A 21,592-nucleotide genomic window follows, 5' to 3' on the forward strand; every position below is an offset into this window, starting at 1 on the left:
ATCTGTAGAACCTAGGAATGATGTCTGAAAGGAGCCATGGAAATGAAGCTCAGCCCCACATCTCTGGAAGACTGCTTTCTCTACCAAGAAACATGCCCATTTGTACTTGAACTTTTAAACTGACATTCAAAGTAAAAATATGCCTGAATGTCCCCAGTTTTTCCATTGAGAAAAGAGGATGAAACTCATGAAGAGTAATTTCTGTATTACTTTCATTTTAAAACTACTTTTTCCCTGCTTTTTCTTCTGGAGTCCCTAACAATGAAAAGATTGAGGGTCAAAAGACAGAGGAGTCAAGTGAAAGCTTCATTTTCAGGTTCAAACAGTAGAGGGGAAAATATGAACAGCAGGCCCTGATAACAGTACACTGACCCATGGTCTCAGGGGTGATGACACTAGCCAGAGGTGCCTGTAGAAAGAACAGGAATGGCAAGACAGAGAAATAGCTTTGGCAGGAATGCCTTGCCCGCCTTTGGAAGTGGCAAAGGTCTCATTTGGTTCCCATTCTTGTGCACCTATATTCATGTAACTAACTCACATGAGAAATCAATATATTGACTTCTGACCAGTCACAGGTAGCCACATACAGTGACTAGATGTGATATTTCCTGTAAAGTCTCTCCAACACACTCCTTTTTACTATACAGAGAAACCTCTCTGTGTCTTTTTTACATTCACTATAAACATAAATCACTATGAAAAGCTGGACACGGCAGGACTCTCAGCATGTTGAAAACTCATCTAACAGTACTCTAGGATTCCTCAGTCCCTTGTTCTTGAAGTGCCAGGCCAGTTTAGAAACTTGATGGCTTACTACTGAAAAAAGTGAGAACTGGACAGGAAAAGCAACCAACACTCTACTGCTGAGATCTCAGACTCATAATGAATGGTACCTGCTGTGGTTCATGGTATTTAGGGGTAGCAGATGGAGCAGTGGTTGCAATGTTTTTTATTATTATTTTTAAAAATCTGCCAGCAAAGTGCCCTCTTAAATTAACACTTTAAAGGGCAACTGCTGCTGTTGAGAAGGTTGTGGATGATACACTGGTAATACACGCAAATTCTTTTTTTCATTTCTGGGGTCTGTGGCTTAGCAAAAGCATATTTGTCTTAGGTCAAGAATAGTAGCAGCTGACGTGAAGTACCTTGGAAAATGTTGGTCTCTTTAAAGATCAAGATCCAAAAAAAAAAAAAAAAAACTAAATTACTACTATAGGGGTGAATCCAGAATTGTTCTTTAAAAGGCACATGTGCACACATGCACGCACATGCACACACACACACAGACACACAAATCAAAAAAGACAATATCTGTTTATATGAAAATCCAAGAATGTTTTTGAATTTGAAAGAAAATGAAAACCAAGACCGCCTGGATATGGGAAATACTTGGCTGCCCTGATCAGACTAGCACAAGCAGCTGAGACAGTTGGATCTCTCATCTATGCAAAAGAGGGAGTACTGCTCTATTCCAAGGAGACTTGGTAAGCTGTGAAACTATTAAAAATTATGTGGCTACGGTTGTATCTTTTTCTATGTCAGACCCTACTGATATGGTACTTGGAGAGCTTTTTTTTTTTTCCATTTATTTTTATTAGTTAGAGGCTAATTATTTTACAACATTGTAGTGGTTTTTGCCATACATTGACATGAATCAGCCATGGATTTACATGTGTTCCCATCCCGATCCTTGGAGAGCTTCTTGAAGAAAAAACTGGAAGAGTTATGCACCATCAGCTCTAGTGTTACTACGCTATAAAATGCAGAACCAGTCATCTGCCTTCTGAGAGCTGCCAACAGTTTACAATGACACATAGTTCTTACAACCCCAACTGTTAAGTCAGGTAACTCTGAAAAGGTCACTGATACTGGCTCTTGATACAGAAGGAAGGGAAATACTGATGTCTGTTTGACCTACCAAGCTAAGCATACCAGAAAAATCTAGATTTGAGAAGTATAACATAATGGGGCTTCAAATTAAGTCTGATACAAACTGGCTTACTGTGGGGTAGACAGATGCTTCTAGAATAAAATAAAGACTAGTCTATGTTTGACAACTTTCCAAGATAAGTATCACAAGCACACAAAGGTTGTAATTATCCAGTTATTATGGAATATAATTTTATTAAAAAATAAAAAGTCAAAACAAGACAAAAAAAACCTATTAAATGGCAACTTTGAGATGACAGTGAGTATGGCAGAAACAAAAGTCCACCAGTTCCAGAAAGTCTGAGATTTAGTTTGGGGACAGAAGGAACAGCCAAAGAGCAAGACAAAAGACAAACCTTGATGAAGACCCCCTTCTGTTTTTTATCCCCTCGTAGTTTACAGAATGCATTTCAAATTAAGCTACAGGCAAACAGAGACCTTCACTGATCTCGGCACCACTCTCCTTCCGTACCTGATACAGTGACTGGAACGTGAGGAATGTAACTATTAAGGAGCTGAAGAAAACTGGAGGGAATAGTTGTTCTTTCTCAAGTTTCCCTTCCTCCCCCATCAACTCCTGTTTTATATTCACTTCTATGTAGTTTAGAAAATATAGATGACTTTGAAGTCACTCTCTCATATGACAATCACAACTACTTCATCAAAGTCATAGAAACATAAGAGTTATCATAATATGCTTAGTTTAACACTCTTCACAGCTGGACAGCAGGGCATGGCTGTAATAACTGAGAAGTTTTAAGTATTGGTAAAGAGAATTGTCTACTTTTGTTAAGAGGGACAGTTTCAAATTTTCATTTTAAACTATAAAGTATCCTTGGCAAGCTTCCACAAACTTCTAAAACTTACGGAGTACCCAAAGTGTGGACTCTGGGATTCTGCATCTATGTCACTACATGTCTCACTTCTCTTTCTCCATGATACCCGAATCTAAGCACTTTCATATCAGGCATTTAATTTTAAACAATGTACTGACATTTATCTTCCTTGGGGGAGGTGCTGGGACACCTCCCTATGCAGTTCCTATCATTCTCATCTTTTGTAAATTTGAATGTCCAGTGTGCCTGAAACATGACAGCAGAGAGGCACCATGAAAATTATTTATGAAACTCTTTCAGGGGGAACTTATCTCTTAGGGAAGGTTATGAATGAGAGCCAGAGGAGAAAGAGCTAAGGCCTACTCTACTTCTTCCTATTTTTTTTTTTGGCCTCACTACGCAGGATGTGAGATATTAGTTTCCTGACCAGGGACTGAACCCATGCCTCCTGCACGCAGTCTTAACCGCTGGACCACCAGGGCAGTTCCAGTCTACACTATCCTGTGTTACCACTCCATTTGCAGAAAGGACTCAAGCCAGATTAGGATGACGCCGAAGAACCAGCTCATGTGCCTGCCTTCCTTGTGTCTCTAAAAACATATCTGTCACTTAACTATGGCAGGCCAGTTTCTTCTTAATCAAATGGAAAGCACTTAGTCTACAAACAAAAGTATTTTACAATTGGTACAAAAATTCCAGAAGAAGAAAAAACCTATTTGTTCGAAGTACCTTTCTAGCAACTGTTGCCCAATTTTTAAAGAGGTGTACAGGAACAAAAATGTCCTTTACAGGAAGAAAGGCTGCAGACCCAGAGACTGTTTTAAATTTCAGTTATTATGCAAAAAGTAGGAGGAAAAAGAGCCAGTCCCACCAAAACAAATTTTTCTTCAAGTCAAGGTGAAAGGCTCTTTGGGGTTCTGATTTGACATTCTAGACATTTTATATCAATCCCTTCCAATCTCCCATTAACCCAAGGAACTGTCTAGTGAGTGAGAAGATATTTCAAAGAGGCTTTCTGAAATATAAAGTGGCTATTCTGCAACAAGACGGTATTTAAAACATTTAACAGTACTCTAACAACTTTCAATATTGAAGAACACTATAAAGAACCCATGGAAAGCCAGACCGTTCCCAGTGTTTTCACTATTAAGTAAACAAGGTCTTGGATTAGTTATTTTAAATAAACAAAACTTTTAATAAGTTATTCTTTCTAAACAAACATCACTCATTTAAAAAATTCATCGCTAGGTTTCAAAAGCATTTTTGATCAGCAACACAGATTTTTAGTGAGCCAGAGAAGAAACATGATGAATTAAAGCTGACGTGAAGAAATTGTTTTAACGTTTTTAAAAGCAGGCAACATTAGGAAAGGTGAGACAGAAATTAGGAACATAAACCAATCAAACTTATAACAAGAATTTCAAGAATAGAAAACATAGCTATTTTCCTGTATTACCATGTGCCTCTCAAACTTATAATGCACCACACTGTTACAATGAAAGGGGAAAAGAAGTTAATGAAAACTTTACAAAGTCACTGATGTCCCAGTCACCTACAACAACGGGTCAATCCAGATTATGTGTTTTTGCTCCGAGACACACCAAGCCTTCGTCCAAACTAAAGTTATTTCCAAATAAGCCAGACAAACTAAGAATAACAGTTTGGTATATTAACTATGATATAAAAGGTTAGCTTAGCCAGTCTCTCCCCATCATAAAGAACTCAAGTATAAAGAACTGAGAAGTAAACAGCGACCCAACAAAAGGTAACCTTTATAGGTTTGAGTCCCCAGAGTTTTCTATGATTTCACATCAGATTACCATGCTAGACAGGGATCCCCCACACCAACAAATTTTAGCTAAGTACTCCTTTTGTATTTTTAGAAAACTTTCCATCTCTCAGAATTTCTTTTGTAAACACTCAATAATAAGGAAGTTAAAACATCCTCACCTAGTCAGCATATATTGTTACTGGATGAACAAGACACGCTAATAAACTCATTCAAATTTAAAAAGTCATTTGAAAAGAATGTAACAAGTTATCAGATATTATTTTCAAAGAACCATAATTAACTTATGCTGAATTTCTCTTAAGTCAGCAGTAAGTCAAAACAATGATTCTTTAAAAAAGCAACTTTTCAATCTTTCCATCTTTTCTATTCTGAGCAAATTGATATACTTCTTACCCTATTTTTCAAAGTGAGGATAAGAGCTCAGATAGATAGCTCAATGAAAATTTCAGACAGAATAATCCTCGTGGTTCCAAAGAAATAAGCTTTCAAAAGAGCAGATGCTCACAACTCTAGCTACCTTGTTCTTTTCAAGGATGTACCTCCCCTAGCATGCTGGAAATAACAGGAAGATTAATTAGAGCAGAAATAAAATGATGGAGTAGAGCTATACTTGCGGAGACAATACCACCACCACACACATGCCTAGTTCCTGGTATCAAAAGAATACTGAATTGTGTTTAAATGTCAAGACCGAAATTCTTCCTAATCTAGGGAATATTTTATTGGTGTTTGGGTCATCATACCAGTACAAGAAAATGATACATCATGTATAAGGAAAAATTCAGAGTTACTCAATCACGTAATTTAAGCTAAAACATTTCCTTGTTTCTTTTAACTGCTAAGAAAAAGAAAACTGGGCAGGGAAGGTTGCTCTTTATACATTTACCAGAATTCTGGATCCGCCACGTTTTTATAAACTGGGTGTCAGGAGGTATCGACTCCCCTTCTCCTATGGTGACGTCTTCAACAAAGGACATGGAGGGTACACTGATGTTTGGGCTCTCAAAGTCATAATAGGCGCCAATTGCTGCTTGTAGGTTCCTACAAATAAAAAGAAAAGGCAAACGACTTCAGTCCTCTCCAGAGCATATTAATCTAATCGCCAAACAAAAGAAAAAGGCCTGTTTTCTTAGGTTATGTTATAGAACCTGTATAAAGAAGGTATACAGATGGCTCCTAGCATGTCAATCTTCAGAGTTGTTGATTCTGGCTTAGGAACAACAGGGAAAAACACAAGGACCAACAAACTTGTGCAACCCTTTCTTCACAAGGTACCCACGTAGAAAGTGAGCATTAGCACCATCAGCAACAATGTGAGGAAAGCTCCCTTTTACCCATAAGGACAGCAAGTATGGGTAAGAAAGTCAATTAAAAGATAGCTCCTCTGTAGCTGTGACTAAACTTCATAGAAGCTCCATGAAAGAAAATCCTCATTTTTTAAAAAGGCAATACTTAGTTCACAAAGTTTAATACAATGGGGGTTTCCGTGGTGGTCCAGTGGTTAAGAATCTGCCTGCCAGTGGGACATGGGTTACATCCAGGAAGATCCCACATGCCGCAGGGCGCCTGTGCTGCACAAGTTCTGAGCCCACACTCTAGGGCCTGTGCGCTGCAACAACATAGGCCACTGAAATGAGAAGCCCACACACCACAACTCAAGAGTGGTCCCCATTCTCTGCAACTGGAGAAAAGCTGGAACAGCAACGAAGACCTGGCACAACCAAAAATAATAAACTTCTTAAAAAGCTTCATACGATGAAAAATACCTATCTCTTTTCCATACACATACACACAGAGAGGTATTATTTGTGGCTTTAATTGATATATCTAAACTTCCTGCAAAAAAAAGTTATACACTCAGTAAATGCTCTCACCATGAATGTATGGAGTGTCTACTTCCCCATTCATTAATAATACTTCTCTAACACTTTGTATTTTTGTCAATCTGATGGGTGAAAAATAAGATCTTGGTGAGGTCTGAAAATGGTTTTCTCTTTTCATAAGAGGTTAAATATCTTTCAGGACTTCCCAGGTGGCACAGCGATAGAGTCTGTCTGCCAAAGCAGGAGGTGCAAGAGATGCAGGTTTGATTCCTGGGTCAGGAAGATCCCCTGGAGCAGGAAATGGCAACTCGCTCTAGTATTCTTACCTGGAAAATTTAATGGACAGAGAAGCCTGGCTATAGTCCTTGGGGTCACAAAGAGTCATACACAACTGAGCTACTGAGCACACAAGTATCTTTTACACTTTTATGAGCCATGTGTAGCTTCTTTTTAGAAGCACAATTTTGTAAATGTTGGTGTTCTTTTTAATTACTTATAAACTTCCTTATGTCAGAAGGAACTACCAAGCATACAAACCAGAGTCCCTAACTGAACAGAATCATACAACTGACAGCTTGGTTCATCAGTGCCAGAAACCAAAGGCCACTAAGGGGTTTAAGTAAGCTGTGTTCATTAAAGAAATTGTTGGTAATTACACTAACTGTTTCCCTTATGGTCTTCCTCAAGCTAGTGACATCATCCCCAGTCCCCAAGGAAAAACAACACAAAGAGCATTTTTCCAAATATAACCCAACCATAAGCCAATGGATCCAGTGGGTTGTTTTTAATTATGCATAAACATAGCATGAAATAAGGTCTGACAGTACACAACTGTTCAACACACATGCTATTAACAGCAAATACTTTTCTGCTGAGGGCCTGCCTACTCTTCCAGGTGTTTGCAGCTGCCAGAAAGGAAGGCTATATTTAGAGCAGCCACCTCAGGTCAAGCCCCATGCAATGGTGGCCTGTAGTATTAGTGAGTAATGACCGGAATTACACTACCACCAAATGCTGGCCTGTCACGTGTGTACTAGATAAAATTTACACAGAGCAGAGTCGGGCAAGGGTCCAAACTGTGCCTGCTTATTTGACCATTCAATAGGAAGGCGTGGGCTTCAGTCTTTCCAGCAACTTCCTTATTTAGTTGGTACTTATCTAAAGTGAGAATATGTGACTGGTCGAACTTAGGGAGGCCCAGATCCTACCATTCACCAACAGACTCAGGAGTATATCTGGAATCAGCCTGACATTTAGAGATCAGACATAAAATGAGGGAAAGAAAGAGAGGCCGAATTTTTATTTTGTTCTTCTGAAAACTTTTTAAATAAAAGTGTCCACCTTTTCATAAAGATAATTTTTTTTTGCCAAAGGTCTCAGGCAAACAGCCTGAATTGTTTTCTGTTCACTTAGCTGTAAAATATGCTTGGGAGGGAAGAAACTATTTGTGCACTCAGGACAACTGCCAATTCTCACATTCAGTCTGTGTCATATTTCACCACTTGGCTGTGTCTGCTATCAGACAGGACTTGGAGACCAGCAGAGCAGAAACATGAACAAGTGGAAAAGTCCAGTTACTCTACTTAGGCGGACCCACCCCCTCTCCTCAAACCTCTTTTCACACATTCCTACTTAACCCACAGCCAAGCCAACAGAACTGCTTACTTGTACCTATATTATCCAGAGAACTCAGCCAGAGAAAGACTAAGAAACATTTTTAAACCCCAAAGTGAAACTGAAAGTAGAGAACAAGTCTCCTGGCAGGAAGGAGTGAAGGATGACAAAGCACAATCACTTCCCAAGTGCAAGGCGGAAAGAGAGGACATGAGCCTGGCTGCTCCCTAACCCGCGGGGCAGGTACACAGCCCCCCTCAGCGCTTAGACCATTTAGATCACTGCCTCCCTGGGCCAAGGAACAGGAGGAACAGACTTAAACAGCTCCAATTCAGTGTGAGAATAAGCAAACATAATAGCATGCACTCATGTTTAAAACAACATACTCAACTACTATTAGGCAACAAGAAACTCCACATGAAACAGACGGCTGAGGACATGGGAAAGAAACTTGGATGCCACTCAGTATTCAGCTCAGCCTGAAAGTTTAAACCTCCAGGTTCCTTCAGTGTCTTTGCTCAAGAAGAGTTTTTACTCTGATCTCAAAGTTAAAAGTGCCTAAAGAACGAAGGCGAGCAGTTAACAAGCGGAAAAAAGGCACAGGCGAAGAAGATGGATGATGGTGATGATTATGTAACTTTGTGAATATACTTTATGCCACAGAAGTATGCACTTTAAAATGGTTAAAATGGTAAATTTTTATTTTACTTTATTTTTATTGATATGACCAACCTAGACAGCATATTAAAAAGCAGAAACATTACTTGGCTGACAAAGGTCTGTCTAATCAAAGTTATGGTTTTTCCAGGAGTCATGTATGGACGTGAGAGTTGGACCATAAAGAAAGCTGAGCACGGAAGAATTGATGCTTTTGAACTGTGGTGTTGGAGAAGACTCTTGAGAGTCCCTTGGACAGCAAGGAGATCAAACCAGTCAATCCTAAAGGAAATCAATCCTGAATATTCATTGGAAGGACTGATGCGAAGCTCCAATACTTTGGCCATCTGATGTGAAGAACTGATTCATCACAAAAGACCCTGATGCTGGGAAAGATTAAAGGCAGGAGGAGAAGGGGAGGACAGAGGATGAGATGGTTGAATGGCATCACCGACTCTATGGACATTAGTTTGAGTAAACTCTGGGAGCTGGCGGCAGGAAGCCTGGCATGCTGCAGTCCACAGGGTTGCAAAGAGTCAGATGTGACTGAGCAACTGAATTGAACTGATAGTTGATCTGTCATGTGTTTCAGAAATGTTAGTTTCTGATGTACGGCAAAATGATCCAAATATATTCTTTATCATATTCTTTTCCATTATGGTTTATCACAGGATATTGAATATAGTTCCCTGTGCCATACAGTGGGACCTTGTTGTTCACCTGGTAGTCTGTATCCGCTAATTCCAAACTCCTACATTTATATCCTCTGCACCCCCTTTCCTCCTGTGGTAACAATAAGTTTGCTTTCTATGGCTATGAGCCTGTTTTGTAAATAACTTCATTTGGATCATGTTTTAGGTTCCACATATAGGTAATATCATATGTTATTTGCCTTTCTGACTTACTTTGATCAGTATGATAATCTCTAGGTGCATCCATGTTGCTGAAAGTGGCATTATTTCATTCTTTTTATGGTTGAGCAATATTCCATTTTATATATTTACCATATCTTTGTTATCCATTCATCTGTTGATGGACAATTAGGTTGCTTCCATATTTTGGGTTGTGAACAGTGCTGCGATGAACATGGGGGTGCATGTATCTTATCAGTTTTCTCCCAATACAGGCACAGAAGTGGAACTGCTGGATCATATGGCAACTCTATTTTTAGTTTTTTAAGGCATCTCCATACTGTTTTCCATAGTGCTTACACTAATTTACATTCCCAGCAGCAGTGTAGAAGGGTTCACTTTTCCCCACACCGTCTCCAGCACTTGTTATTTGTAGACTTTTTAATGATGGCCTTTCTAACTGGTGTGAGGTGATTCCTCACTGTAGTTTTGATTTGCATTTCTCTAATAATTAGCAATACTGAGCATGTGCTTACTGGCCCTCTGTTTGTCTTCTTTGAAGAAATGTCTATTTAGATAGTCTGCTCATTTTTCCATTGGGTTGGGTTTTTTTTATTATTGAGTTGTGTGCACTCTTTGTGTATTTTGGAAATTAAGCCTTTGTCAGTACATTGTTTGCAAATATTTCCTCCCAGTCCATCAGCTGTCTTTTCAATTTATTTATGGCTCCCTTCCTATGGAAAAGCTTGTTAAGTTTTTTATTAGGTCCCATTTCATTATAAAAAGGTAAAATTTTAAATGGCTTTATTTAGAGGAAGCTCCTAACCCCTGGTTGTGGAGCTATGAACAAGTGGCTAATCATCTGTGTCAGTTTACTCATGTACAAAACTGAGTTTCTTATGGTAATTTTGGCTTATATTTTATATGACAAAGTTGGTGTTGCAAGGTGGGCTGTGAAGACTGCATGAGGCAATGCGTGTAAACGCCAATGTTTTACGTTGGCAGACATTTAATTAACGGACATTTATCCATGTGCAAGGCACTCAGCCTCGGACAGAAAAGACACCCATTACAGGCAAGGGTCCTCCCCATTATAAAGCCTAGCAGCCTGCAGCAAACCAGAGACACTCAAACAAGGGCAGCTGCAACCATCTCTTACACTGATGCTCACCAACCCAAGGCAGTGTTTCCATCTGCAGGTAAAAAAAATGGGCTTGGTGCACAACAGTTTCAACTGCACTGATAATCAAGTTAACCTGATTTGGAGTAGAACAATCTGGTAATGCTGATATGTTTTCTGATGAAACACAATTCTGTAACTCAGAAGTGATACTGTCCAACCTTCATTTTATAGATGAGGCCACAGACACACCGACAGGTAAATAACTTGCACACATCTATTGAAAAGCATATATCTTTTAACTTACCCAGAATTTTTCAATTATCTACTAATGCTCTGAACATCTGATTTTCTTAAGAACATACTAAGTACGTCATGAATTCTACAAATGAGCTAATTGTAACATCTCATTAAGCCAAATTTTTGAAAGTGGTCAAATGTCTAATTGTGTATATATTCACAAACGCAGAAGATTTATTTTTGTACTATTTATACAAACATAAGTCAGATTAACAGTCTTATGAAGAAAAATCATCAATATACTGAATATACATCAGGAACATCATCCCAAAAATACAGGCGTAAAAGAAAACAGTTAAGAAAACTAGGAAATCAGAATTTAAGAAGAAATCCCAGAAGTCCAAGTATCAGCTCAGATCCTCAGCAAAATAAAATTAGATATCTTTCCTTCTCCTCTCTGAGCAAGAAACTGAAAAGGATTCAAATTACTTGTAAAAAAAAAAAAAAAAGAAAACTATCCATATAATCTGGACATAAATTGGGGGAAATCAGAATAATGAATCGATCCAGTTAAACACGAACAGCAGCATCTTCAGGCTTCAAGCAATACATACTCAGAACTTCAAGAAGTCTCTCTCACCCATGGGGTGTTAATAACCCTGCACAGGCCTAGCAGAAACGAGGAAGACCTCACTATCCCGAATGACTGAGAAAACCTGACTAGAAAAAGGGTCAGCAAAACAGGCGGCAGTTCTTACCAGGGCTTTCCAACATCAACTCAACAGGCCTCTAGCATGGAAGACCAAAATGAGGGGCAAAAAATGTGACTCTCAAGAATGTTAAGGCCTTCAAAGAAACAGAATTTTATTAAAACACAGATGAATGCAGGTAGGGAACAGAAGCTGAACTAAAGAAGGCTCAAAATATTTTCAAACCTAAACATTAACTAACAGATGGTACTATTTCATATGTGAAGACAGGAAGAAAGGACTAAGGAAAGATTTCATTAAAGAGGAGCAGTGAAAAAAAAAAAAAAAGAGGAGCAGCAAAGTTCACACCACTGTTTACCCACTTCTTAGAGCCCTCGCCAAGACCAAGATCATTTCTTCATTCTTCTTTTCCTGGCTACTTATTGGCCCATTAATTCTAAAACTTTTTAGAATTGGTCCTTCTAACATCAGAAATTATACCTTTTCCAAAGAGAAAGCAAAAAACTAGCATTCTGCATGAAAACCCAAGGCAGTGGCACTGTTTCAGATTATAAGTATGTAGTTCCAGGCTACACACTTTAAACGATAAGATATAACTCGATGGTATTTACTTTATTCACTGCGATTTGAACTACCTCTACTTTCAAACTTTCAAACCATGAGAGATGAACACCACATACCCATTAAGTAATCATTCCTCATTATTCCTTCCCCTCCATCCCCTGAAAACTGCAAACCTGTTTTCTGTCTCTATGAATTTGGCTATTTTGGATAATTTATATAAATAAAAGGAATGACACAATATGTGTAACCTTCTATGTCTGGCTTCTTCCACTTCACATAGTATTTTTGAGACTTATCCCAAATGGCAGCATGTTGATCAGTATTTATTCCTTTTTATGGCCTAACGCTATTCCATCATATGTATATACTACATTTTGACTATCCATTCATTTGTTGATGGGCATTTGGATTGTTTCTACCTTTTGATTATTACTACTGCTATAAACATTCATACACAAATGTCTGGGTGGGTATACGTGTTCATTTCTTCAGATATATACTTAAGAGTAGAACTTCTGGGTCACATGTAATTCTGTTTAACTTTCTGAAAAACCACCATACTGTTTTTCACATCAGCTGAACCGTTTTGCATTTTTATCAACAATGTATAAGTGTTTCTATTCTTCTACATCCTCACCAATACTTCTTTCTTCTATTATTAGAGCCATCCTAGGGTGATTCCCTGGTGACTCAGATGGTAAAGAATCTGCCTGCAATGTAGGAGACCCGGGTGCAATCCCTGGGTCAGGAAGATTTCCCTGGAGAAGGGAATGGCTACTCACTCCAGAACTTGTGACTGGAGAATTCCACGGACAGAGGAGCCTGGTGGGCTACAGTCCATGGGGTCACAGTCGGACATGACTAAGCAACTAACACTAGTAGGTGTGAAGTGGTATCTGACTGTGGTTCTGATTTTCATTTTCTTAACGACCAATAAACAACTTTTCATAAACAACTTGTTGGCTATCTGTATATCCTCTTTGGAAATAACATCTATTCAAATCCTTTGTTCATTTTTGTGGCTGGGTTTGCTTGTCTTTCTATTGTGCAGTTCTAAGAGTTCTTTACATATTCTGGATACTAGAACCTTACCAGATACAAGATTTACAAATATTTTCTCCCATTATGCGGACTGTCTTCACTTTCTTGATAATGTCTCCTGAGGCAAAATGAAGTTTTTTTTGTTATTGCAGTCTTATCCAGTTTTTCTTTTGTTGCACGTGACTCTGATGTCAAATCTAAGAATCAGTAGCCAAATTCAAGGTCATGAAGATTTATCCCTCTGTTTCTTCTAATATTTATTGTTTTACTTAGGTCACTGATTCTTTTTTGATTTAATTTTTGTATAAAGAGTGAGGCAGAGGGTCTAATTTCTTTTGTCTGTGGTTATCCAGTTGTACCAGCCCCATGTCTTAAAGGAGATCAAATATTTTTAATAGAACAAAAAGTTGGACAGACTCTTGGGTATGAGTGGGATTCCGCCCTATGTGTGATCCTAGCTAGCCACTGGTGATACTTAGGTAGCAACTGCAATAAACGGCAAAGCTCAGACCTCGGAACTCGAGTGGGAGAACAAGCTGAGACACGCACTGCACCTCACCGTAACTCAAGGACAGTGTGCTGGTGCTCTGATAACACTAGAAGATATACCCTATTCCCAAACACAGTGTCTAGGACTGAAAGTACCAACAACATTTATGTTTAGAATCAAACTAAATTATCGGCATAAAAACCTTTCCCTAACTGCCAATCAATAACTATACATAGTATTTACTTCTCTTATATTTCTTTTCCTTAAATTTTCACTCATTCATGACTCTAGGTACTGGAAATGTAAATAAATAAGACAAAGTCTTTGCTACCAAGGAATACAAAGTCTATTAAGAAAGATTTGGGGGACTTCCCTGGAGGTCCAGTGGTTAAGAATCCATTTTCCAAAGCAGGGGACACAGGTTCAATTTCTAGCTGGGGAACTAAGATCCCAAGCACCGCAACCAGAGAGCCTGCATGCCACAACTGAGTCCATGCACTCTAAAGCCCGTGCATCACAAGAGAAGCCTATGAGATGCAAGCAGAGAAGCCTGAGCATGCCACAACTAGAGAAAACCCCACAACAAAGAGCCTGCATGCCACAAGGAAGACTCAGTGCAAAGTTTAAAGAAAAAAAAAAGGTTCATAATCACAATTCAATGAAGTTAAATTTCAGAGAAGAAACCTAACCAAGGACTACAAAAGTACAGAAAATACCCTTCTCCAACTTAAGACTGTAGGGAAAGCATCATCAGCTAGGTAATATCAAATCAGTACCCCCAATGAACTGTTTAGCCACCTAAAGAAAGGGGGTGAAGGGGCATTTCAGATACAGGGAAAGAATCTGCAAAGGCACATAGACCACCACAAACTCACAGCCAGAAAAAGAGATCTGACAACATTCAAGTCTCTGGTTCTGGTTGTTTCTGAAGCGTGAAACAATTGCTGAGTTAGAATTGCTAAGATACTTTTGTATCGTTATTAATTCTCATTTTTATTCAGACTAGTTTAAGACAGAGTTCCGTTCTCGCCAATAACGTCCTAACTGAGACAAGACTAAAGTATTACAAAAGTTAAAAATCCACAATATATAACAAAGTCAAGGTGAGGTAGGAAAAAATGGGCTCCCCTCCTTCTTGGCTTAGCAAGACAGCAGTCCTCGTATGTTGCAAAGTGACTGGTTACACTCCATACATACTCCAAAGCTAGATGAAGTTTTAGGAGCTTGGACAATAAAAGGAAACCACCCATAGAACACTGCAAACTTGAGTAAAGTTCTTCAGGACAATCCAGTCTGGCCTTCCAGAGGAAGGTATGACATACAAGATAAGAATATAACTTTCTGCCTAAAGTCAGAGATCTGAAACCACTAATGGTCAGGTAATTAAGAGATTTACGCTGAATTTTAGGGCAAGAATTCTCTGTATCAATAAAACTGTGAGACCCTGATGAATACAGTATAGACAGCCCCTTTCAAAACTTCTCCCAGGGTTCCCCAATCTGCCATCTCCTCCCTTCATTATGAAACATATCTGAAAGAAACACAGCTGGGGAGAGGGGAAATTTTAAAGGGAGTGACATTCCACAGATTTGAGAAAGCTCAAAATCCAGAACTATGCATCCATGCCCTGAATAGAAACCTTTAACCTGAAGTCATAAGTAGAGCTAAGGGACCTAACCCAATCCTAGCAATTTTCTTTAGTAATCTCAGGAGACTAAAATCTAATTATATTATTACTGCAGTTGGGCCATTTATCAAAGGGAATGTTTGAATATGAAATGGATAAGCAATGAACTTAAGTTTTTAAAGGAGCTCTATTATGAGGTGCCTATAATTATTATACTCCTCATCAAGTCCTAGGCCCCCAAAGTAGCATCTCACTGAAGAGGAAAGCTAAAGCAGCATGGCCCTCATAAAGGACCTATCTCCCACCCGGCCCTTATGTCTCCTGTGCTCCTCTCAAGGATGCAAGAAAAATATCAGACACGTGGAATCTTTCTGGGAGAAGGTAGGCCAAGGCTTCTAGTTTTCTGCCGATGAAATGAGTCAACAGGGGACCATGAGACTACTGACTGTATTTTACTGTTCCTGCCCTACAGAAGACAGCGCACACTAGGACTTCTTCCTGCTTGTATCCCCCAGACTGAGAACACTGCCTGGCATATAGAAGGTGCTTAATAAATATTTGTTTGAACAGAATACACTAGTGACCAAATACAGTACTGTTGACCCTTGAGCAACATGAGGTGAATTGAGTATGTTCACTATAGTTAGATTTTTTTTTTTCAATAGTAAATACTACATGATCCGAGATTGGTAGAATCCACAGCTTGGGAAAAGCGGATATAGAGAGTTTAATTATATAAGTTATACACAGATTTTCCACTGCAAGATAGGTCTGCACCCCTAACCCCCCACATTATTAAAAAGTCAACTGTATTTTTCCTTTCCTTTTACCACATTTTCCCCTCACAATTTTATACTGGAAGTATTGGCATATCTTCATTTATTGTGCTTTACAGATATAACTGCTTTTTCTTTTTTAAGACTGTGACTTGATTTATGCATTCATGGCTGCATTAGGTCTTCGTCGCTGCTTTCTCTAGCTGCAGCGCACGGGCTCCTCTTGTGGTACCTGGGCTCTACAATGTGCGGGTTTCAGGAGTTGGGGCTTGCAGGCTCTAGAGCACAGGCTCAGTAGTGGTGGCACATGGACTCGGCTACCTCAAAGCCTGTGGAACCTTCCTGGACCAGGGACCAAACCCAAGTCCCCTGCATTGGCAGGTGTACTCTTAACCACTGGACCACCAGGGAAGTCCCCAGAGTTGCCTTTTTACAAACTACAAGTTTGTGGCGGCTATTCTCACCTTCTGAGATGGCCTACCCTCTGTGTGTGGACAGTGTTTCTCTCTAAATAAATCCACTTCTTCCCTACCACCTTGCCTCTCACTGAATTCTTTCTGCCACAAGACATCAAGAACCTGCGCATCAGTAAGTCCTAAAGCAGAACTAAAACTGCCAACAAACGGACGATGTCAGTATTCTTCATACCAGACAAGACCACCTGAGGCCAGGAACAGAGAAGCTCTTGAAAAAGACTCTGAGGCCAGCTGAAAGGAACCACAGAAACCCATCAGATTGCCTGAGGCCAGATTGGAGTGCAGGCCCTGTGCACACCTTGATCTTATCAGCAACCCCACCCCTGAACAGTGGCTATAAAACTGCTCATCAAATTCTCCACCAACGGGACACACAGTTTTCAAGGCAGGACCCTACTGTGTACCCCTTTGCCTGGCAAAGCAATAAAGCTATTCTTTTCTATTTCACCCCCCCTCAAAAAAAGTCTGTGGCAAGCAAATCTATCAGTACATTTTCCCAACAGCATTTGCTCACTTTGTGTTTCTGTATCACATTTTGCTAGTTCTTCCAATATTTCGAACTCTTCCATTGCTATATTTGTTATGGTGATTTGAGATCAGTGATCTATGATATTTCTATTGTAACATGAACTGTGCCCACATAAGACTGTAAAGTTAATTGGTAAGTGTGTGTGTTTTGACCACTCCACCAACCAGTCATTCATTCCCCTATCTCTCTGCCTTCTCCTAGGGTCTCCTTATTCTGAGATACAATGTTGAAATTAGATTGTGGCCTCTAAGTGTTCAAGTGAAAGGAAGACTCACACACCTCTCATTTTAAAAGCTAGAAACGATTAAGCTTAATGAGGAAAGCATGTCAAAATACCAGACAGCTAGAAGCTAGGCTTCTTGCACCAAAAGCCATGCTGTGAAAGCAAAGGGAAAGTTCTTCAACAAAATAAAAAGAGCACTCCGGTGAAGGCACAAATCCTCAGAAAGCAACACAGCCTTATTGCTGATGTGGAGAAAGTTAGAGTGGTGTAGACAGAAGATGAAATCAGCCACAACGTTCCCTAAAGCCAAAACATAACCCAGAGCAAAGTCCTAACTCTCTTCAGCTCTATGAAGACTGACAGAGGTAAGGAAGCTGCAGAAAAATGCTAAAGCTAGCAGAGGTTGGTTTTGAAGTTTAAGGAAAGATGTGATCTCCATTTAATATAAAAGTACAAGGTCCTGGAGGGAGCAAGTGCTAATGCAGAAGCTGCAGCAAGTTATCCAGAAGATCTAGATAAGAAAATTCATGAAAGTGGCTAGATTTTCAATGCAGACAAAACAGCCTTATAATGGAAGCAGATGCCATCTAGGACTTTAGTGGCTGGAGAGAAGTCAATGCCTGGCTTCAAAGCTTCAAAATGAGAAGCTGACTCTCTCAGGGGCCAATGCAGCTGGTGGCTTTAAGTGGAGGTTGATGTTTCTGTACCACTCCAAATACCCTAGGGCCCTGAAGAACTTTGCTAAACCTACTCTGCCTGTGCCTCTGTAAAGCAACAACAAAGCCTGGATGGCTGAACATCTGTTTACAACATGGTTTACTGTTGAGATCTGCTCAGAAAAGATTCCTTTCAAAACTTTACTGCTCATTGACAATGCTCCTGGTCACCCAAGAGCTCTGATGGAGACGTGCAACGAGATTAACGTCGTTTTCATGCCTTCTAACACAACATCCCTCTGTAGCCATGGATCAAGGAGTCATTTCCATTTTCAAGTCTTATTCTCTAAGAAATACATTTTACGAGGCTATAACTGCCATAGATAGTGATTCCTCTAGTGAATATGGTCAAAGGCAATTGAAAACATTTTGGAAAGGGTTCACTGTTCTAGATACCATTAAGAACATCTGTGATTCATGGGAGGAAGTCAAACTACCATCATTTACAGGAGTTTGGAAGAAGATGATTGCAATCCTCATGGATGACTCTGGAGGGGTTCAAGACTTCAGTGGAGGAAGTAACTGCAGATGTGGTGGATGTAGCAAGAGAACGAGAAATGGAGCCTTAAGATGTGACTCAACTGCTGCAATTTCGGGATAAAACTTGAACCAATGAGGCTCTTAGGGATGAGCAAAGTGGCTCCTGAAATGGAACCTGCTCCCAGTGAAGACGCTGCAGGGATTGCTGAAATGACAACAAAGGACTTAGATTATTACATAAACTTACTTGATAAAGCAATGGCAGGGTTTGAGAGGACTGACTCCCAATTTTGAAAGAAGTTCTACTGTGGGCACAATGCTGTCAAACAGCACTGCATGCTACAAACAAATCATTTGTGAAAGGAAGAGGCAATCAATTTGGCAAACTTCATTGTTCTCTTACTTTAAGCTGCCCCAGCCTGAAAGCAGAGTCACAAAAAGAAATGTGCATGTCCATGTTCATAGCAGCATTATTCACAATAACCAAAAGACGGAAGCACATGTCTACCAAAATGTGGTACATACATACAGTGAAATATTACTCAACCTTAAAAAGGAAAAACTGTCCCATGCTGAAACATGGATAAACATTGAGGATGTCATGCTTAGAGATAAGCTGTCACCAAAAAAGACAAATACAGTATTAATGGTAGTCGCAAATATGAAGTATCTAGAGTAGTCAAATTAATAGAAACGGAAAGTAGAATGCTGACTGACACGGGCAAAGGGAAGGGGGAAATGAGGAATTATTGTTCAATCAGTACAGAGTTTCCATTTTGCAAGACAAAAAAGTTCTGGAGATTAACTGTACAACATGCTTAACACTACTGAACTATTATACACTTAAAAACCATTAAGATGATAAATTCTATGTTACATGTATTTTACCACAATTTTTTTAATTGTTAATTAGGACAAAACCGAGTTTCATTAAGAAATTTGCACTTATTTCTATAAGGAAAGAAGAGCATTAGAAAGGTTATAAAAACAACTCTTTTGACGTACAACTTAGGCACCATAAAATACTCATTTCAGCTGCACAATTCAATGATTTTTAGTAAAGTTACTGAACTATAAAACAATAGTCAGGTTTCAGAACATTTTCATCACCCCAATAAAGTCCGAATGCCCACAATGTGTACATATGTTAATGGCACAGGGGAATTAAGAATGCTAATCACGTGACCTGGACGTAGGAACATTATCCTGGATTATCCAGGTGAACTCAAAGTAATCACATCCTTAAGCACAGAAGAGGGAAGTAAGTGAAAGAGAGAACCGGAGAGAAAGCAGTGTGAGAAGTTGCCACATGACATGCTGGCTTTGAAAATGGAGAAATGAGGCCAGAAGCCACGAACGGTACATGGCCCCTGCAAGTGGTAAAAGGCAAAGAAATGAATTTGAATTCTCCAGCAAGAACACAGCCCTTAATTTTAGCAAACACCTTAATTTTAGCCCAGTGAGACTCATTTTGCATTTCTGAACTCCATAACTGTGAAATTATAAATTGGTGTTTTTAAAACCACTAAATTTGTGGTAATTTATTAACAAAAAATAGTAAAAAATTAATACAATGGTTATTTGCTGTATTAGTTTTGCTACTTTACTGTTAACATGTGTTTGAAAATGTATATCATACAAGAAAACTGTGAATATTAAAAAAAATGAATGTTACAAATAAAATGGTGCTATTTTCTGCTGAGTCATTTCCTTCATCATAACTGTGCTCTCAAGAACTCAACTATCCATTAAAGATGCACATTTAGAAATAACTCCTATTTTTCTTGCTTCTGTCCCCCACCCTCTGCTATGTAACTGTCGTGGGTACTTCCTAAAAAGGTAAACAATCACTAGGTTCAGAGCTAACTGAAATTCTGAAGATACTAGAGCAGAGGAGACATGCCCAAAGTAGACATGAAAGTGTATGATACCCAAAAAAAGTCCCAGAATGACACACAGAAAGCATGATTCAGACAAAACTATTTTCATAAACAAAACATTCGTGGTTTATTGTTGTTCATGAAACTTTCTTTGGGACATAATTTAAAGCAGCAGTTACAGAATGATCAGGTAAATCTGTAATTAAGTATGGTTTTCAGAAGTGTGTTTACCTCACAAGGAACTTAGAATAGGCCAGCAATGGTTAAAATGTGTCTTACCCTACAACCTAGTCAGAAATGTGTCTAAAAGATACTTTTATTATTTTTTAAAAAGTGCCAGAAAGCCAAATTTTAAACCAACATTCCACTCTCAAATCTAGCTGTTGTTTCTGCATACAGGGAAAAAGAAATAAAGAGGCTTCGAAAAGAAATCACACATCTTTTACATATGTGTGTGTGTGTCCACGCACACTTAGTCGCTCAGTTGTGCCTGACTCTTTGCGACCCCATGGACTGTAACCCACCAGGCTCCTCTGTCCATGGCATTCTCCAAGCAAGAACGCAGGATTGGGTTGCCATTCGCTTCTCCAGAGGATCTTCCTGACCCAGGGATCGAACCCAGGTCTCCTGCACTGCAGGCAGATTCTTTACCATATGAGCTGCAGGGAAGTCTTACTATACCTTTGACTAAAAGGCCCCACACCTATCTTCTATGTCCTGCCTAGAGGTTTCCTGATGGTGTGCTACAAGAACCACACTGACCAAACCATCTTTGGAGAATACAGCAGTAAGCCTCAGCCTATTCACCTCCAAAAATGACCGTACCTTATGAATCTTAATAAAACTTGACCAAGTCCTATGTAGTATGATGAACAATGCCAATGCAATGTTATCACCACCAAATAACGTCTCATGGCCTTAATGCCTACTCTGTTCATTCTGCAGCCAACACATCTCCAAATACTCTGTGGCTATCTTTGGCTGTTCTCTGGTACATGTGGGATAGGTACCTTAAAAAGCTACATACAGAGAGCTGGAAGACTAAATTAAATTGGACAGAACTTGGGAAAAGGCAGATTTTGTCACAGCTCACAAACCTGACAGGACCAGACCCTTTTCCTATCATAAACGAATAAAACAAGAGTGTAAAATGTCACAGACTGGTGGTCTTTAGTAACGACCCACTGAGAACAAACAAGGAAGACGATGTGTGAAGAG

General features: G+C 39.3%; 1 protein-coding gene across 6 annotated transcripts in view; it reads right to left on the reverse strand.

Annotated features, from left to right (window-relative positions):
* ILRUN (inflammation and lipid regulator with UBA-like and NBR1-like domains) overlaps window positions 1-21,592 on the reverse strand; it is a 110,693-nt gene that overhangs the window by 64,848 nt on the left and 24,253 nt on the right. For all 6 annotated transcript variants that reach the window (XM_043907219.1, XM_043907216.1, XM_043907220.1 and 3 more), the window contains exon 2: window positions 5,444-5,598. In XM_043907219.1, the coding sequence (XP_043763154.1) occupies window positions 5,444-5,598 (155 nt within the window). The remainder of the gene's footprint in view (window positions 1-5,443; window positions 5,599-21,592) is intronic.

Source organism: Cervus elaphus, chromosome 7, assembly GCF_910594005.1.
Source record: "Cervus elaphus chromosome 7, mCerEla1.1, whole genome shotgun sequence".
Lineage (NCBI taxonomy): Eukaryota > Metazoa > Chordata > Mammalia > Artiodactyla > Cervidae > Cervus > Cervus elaphus.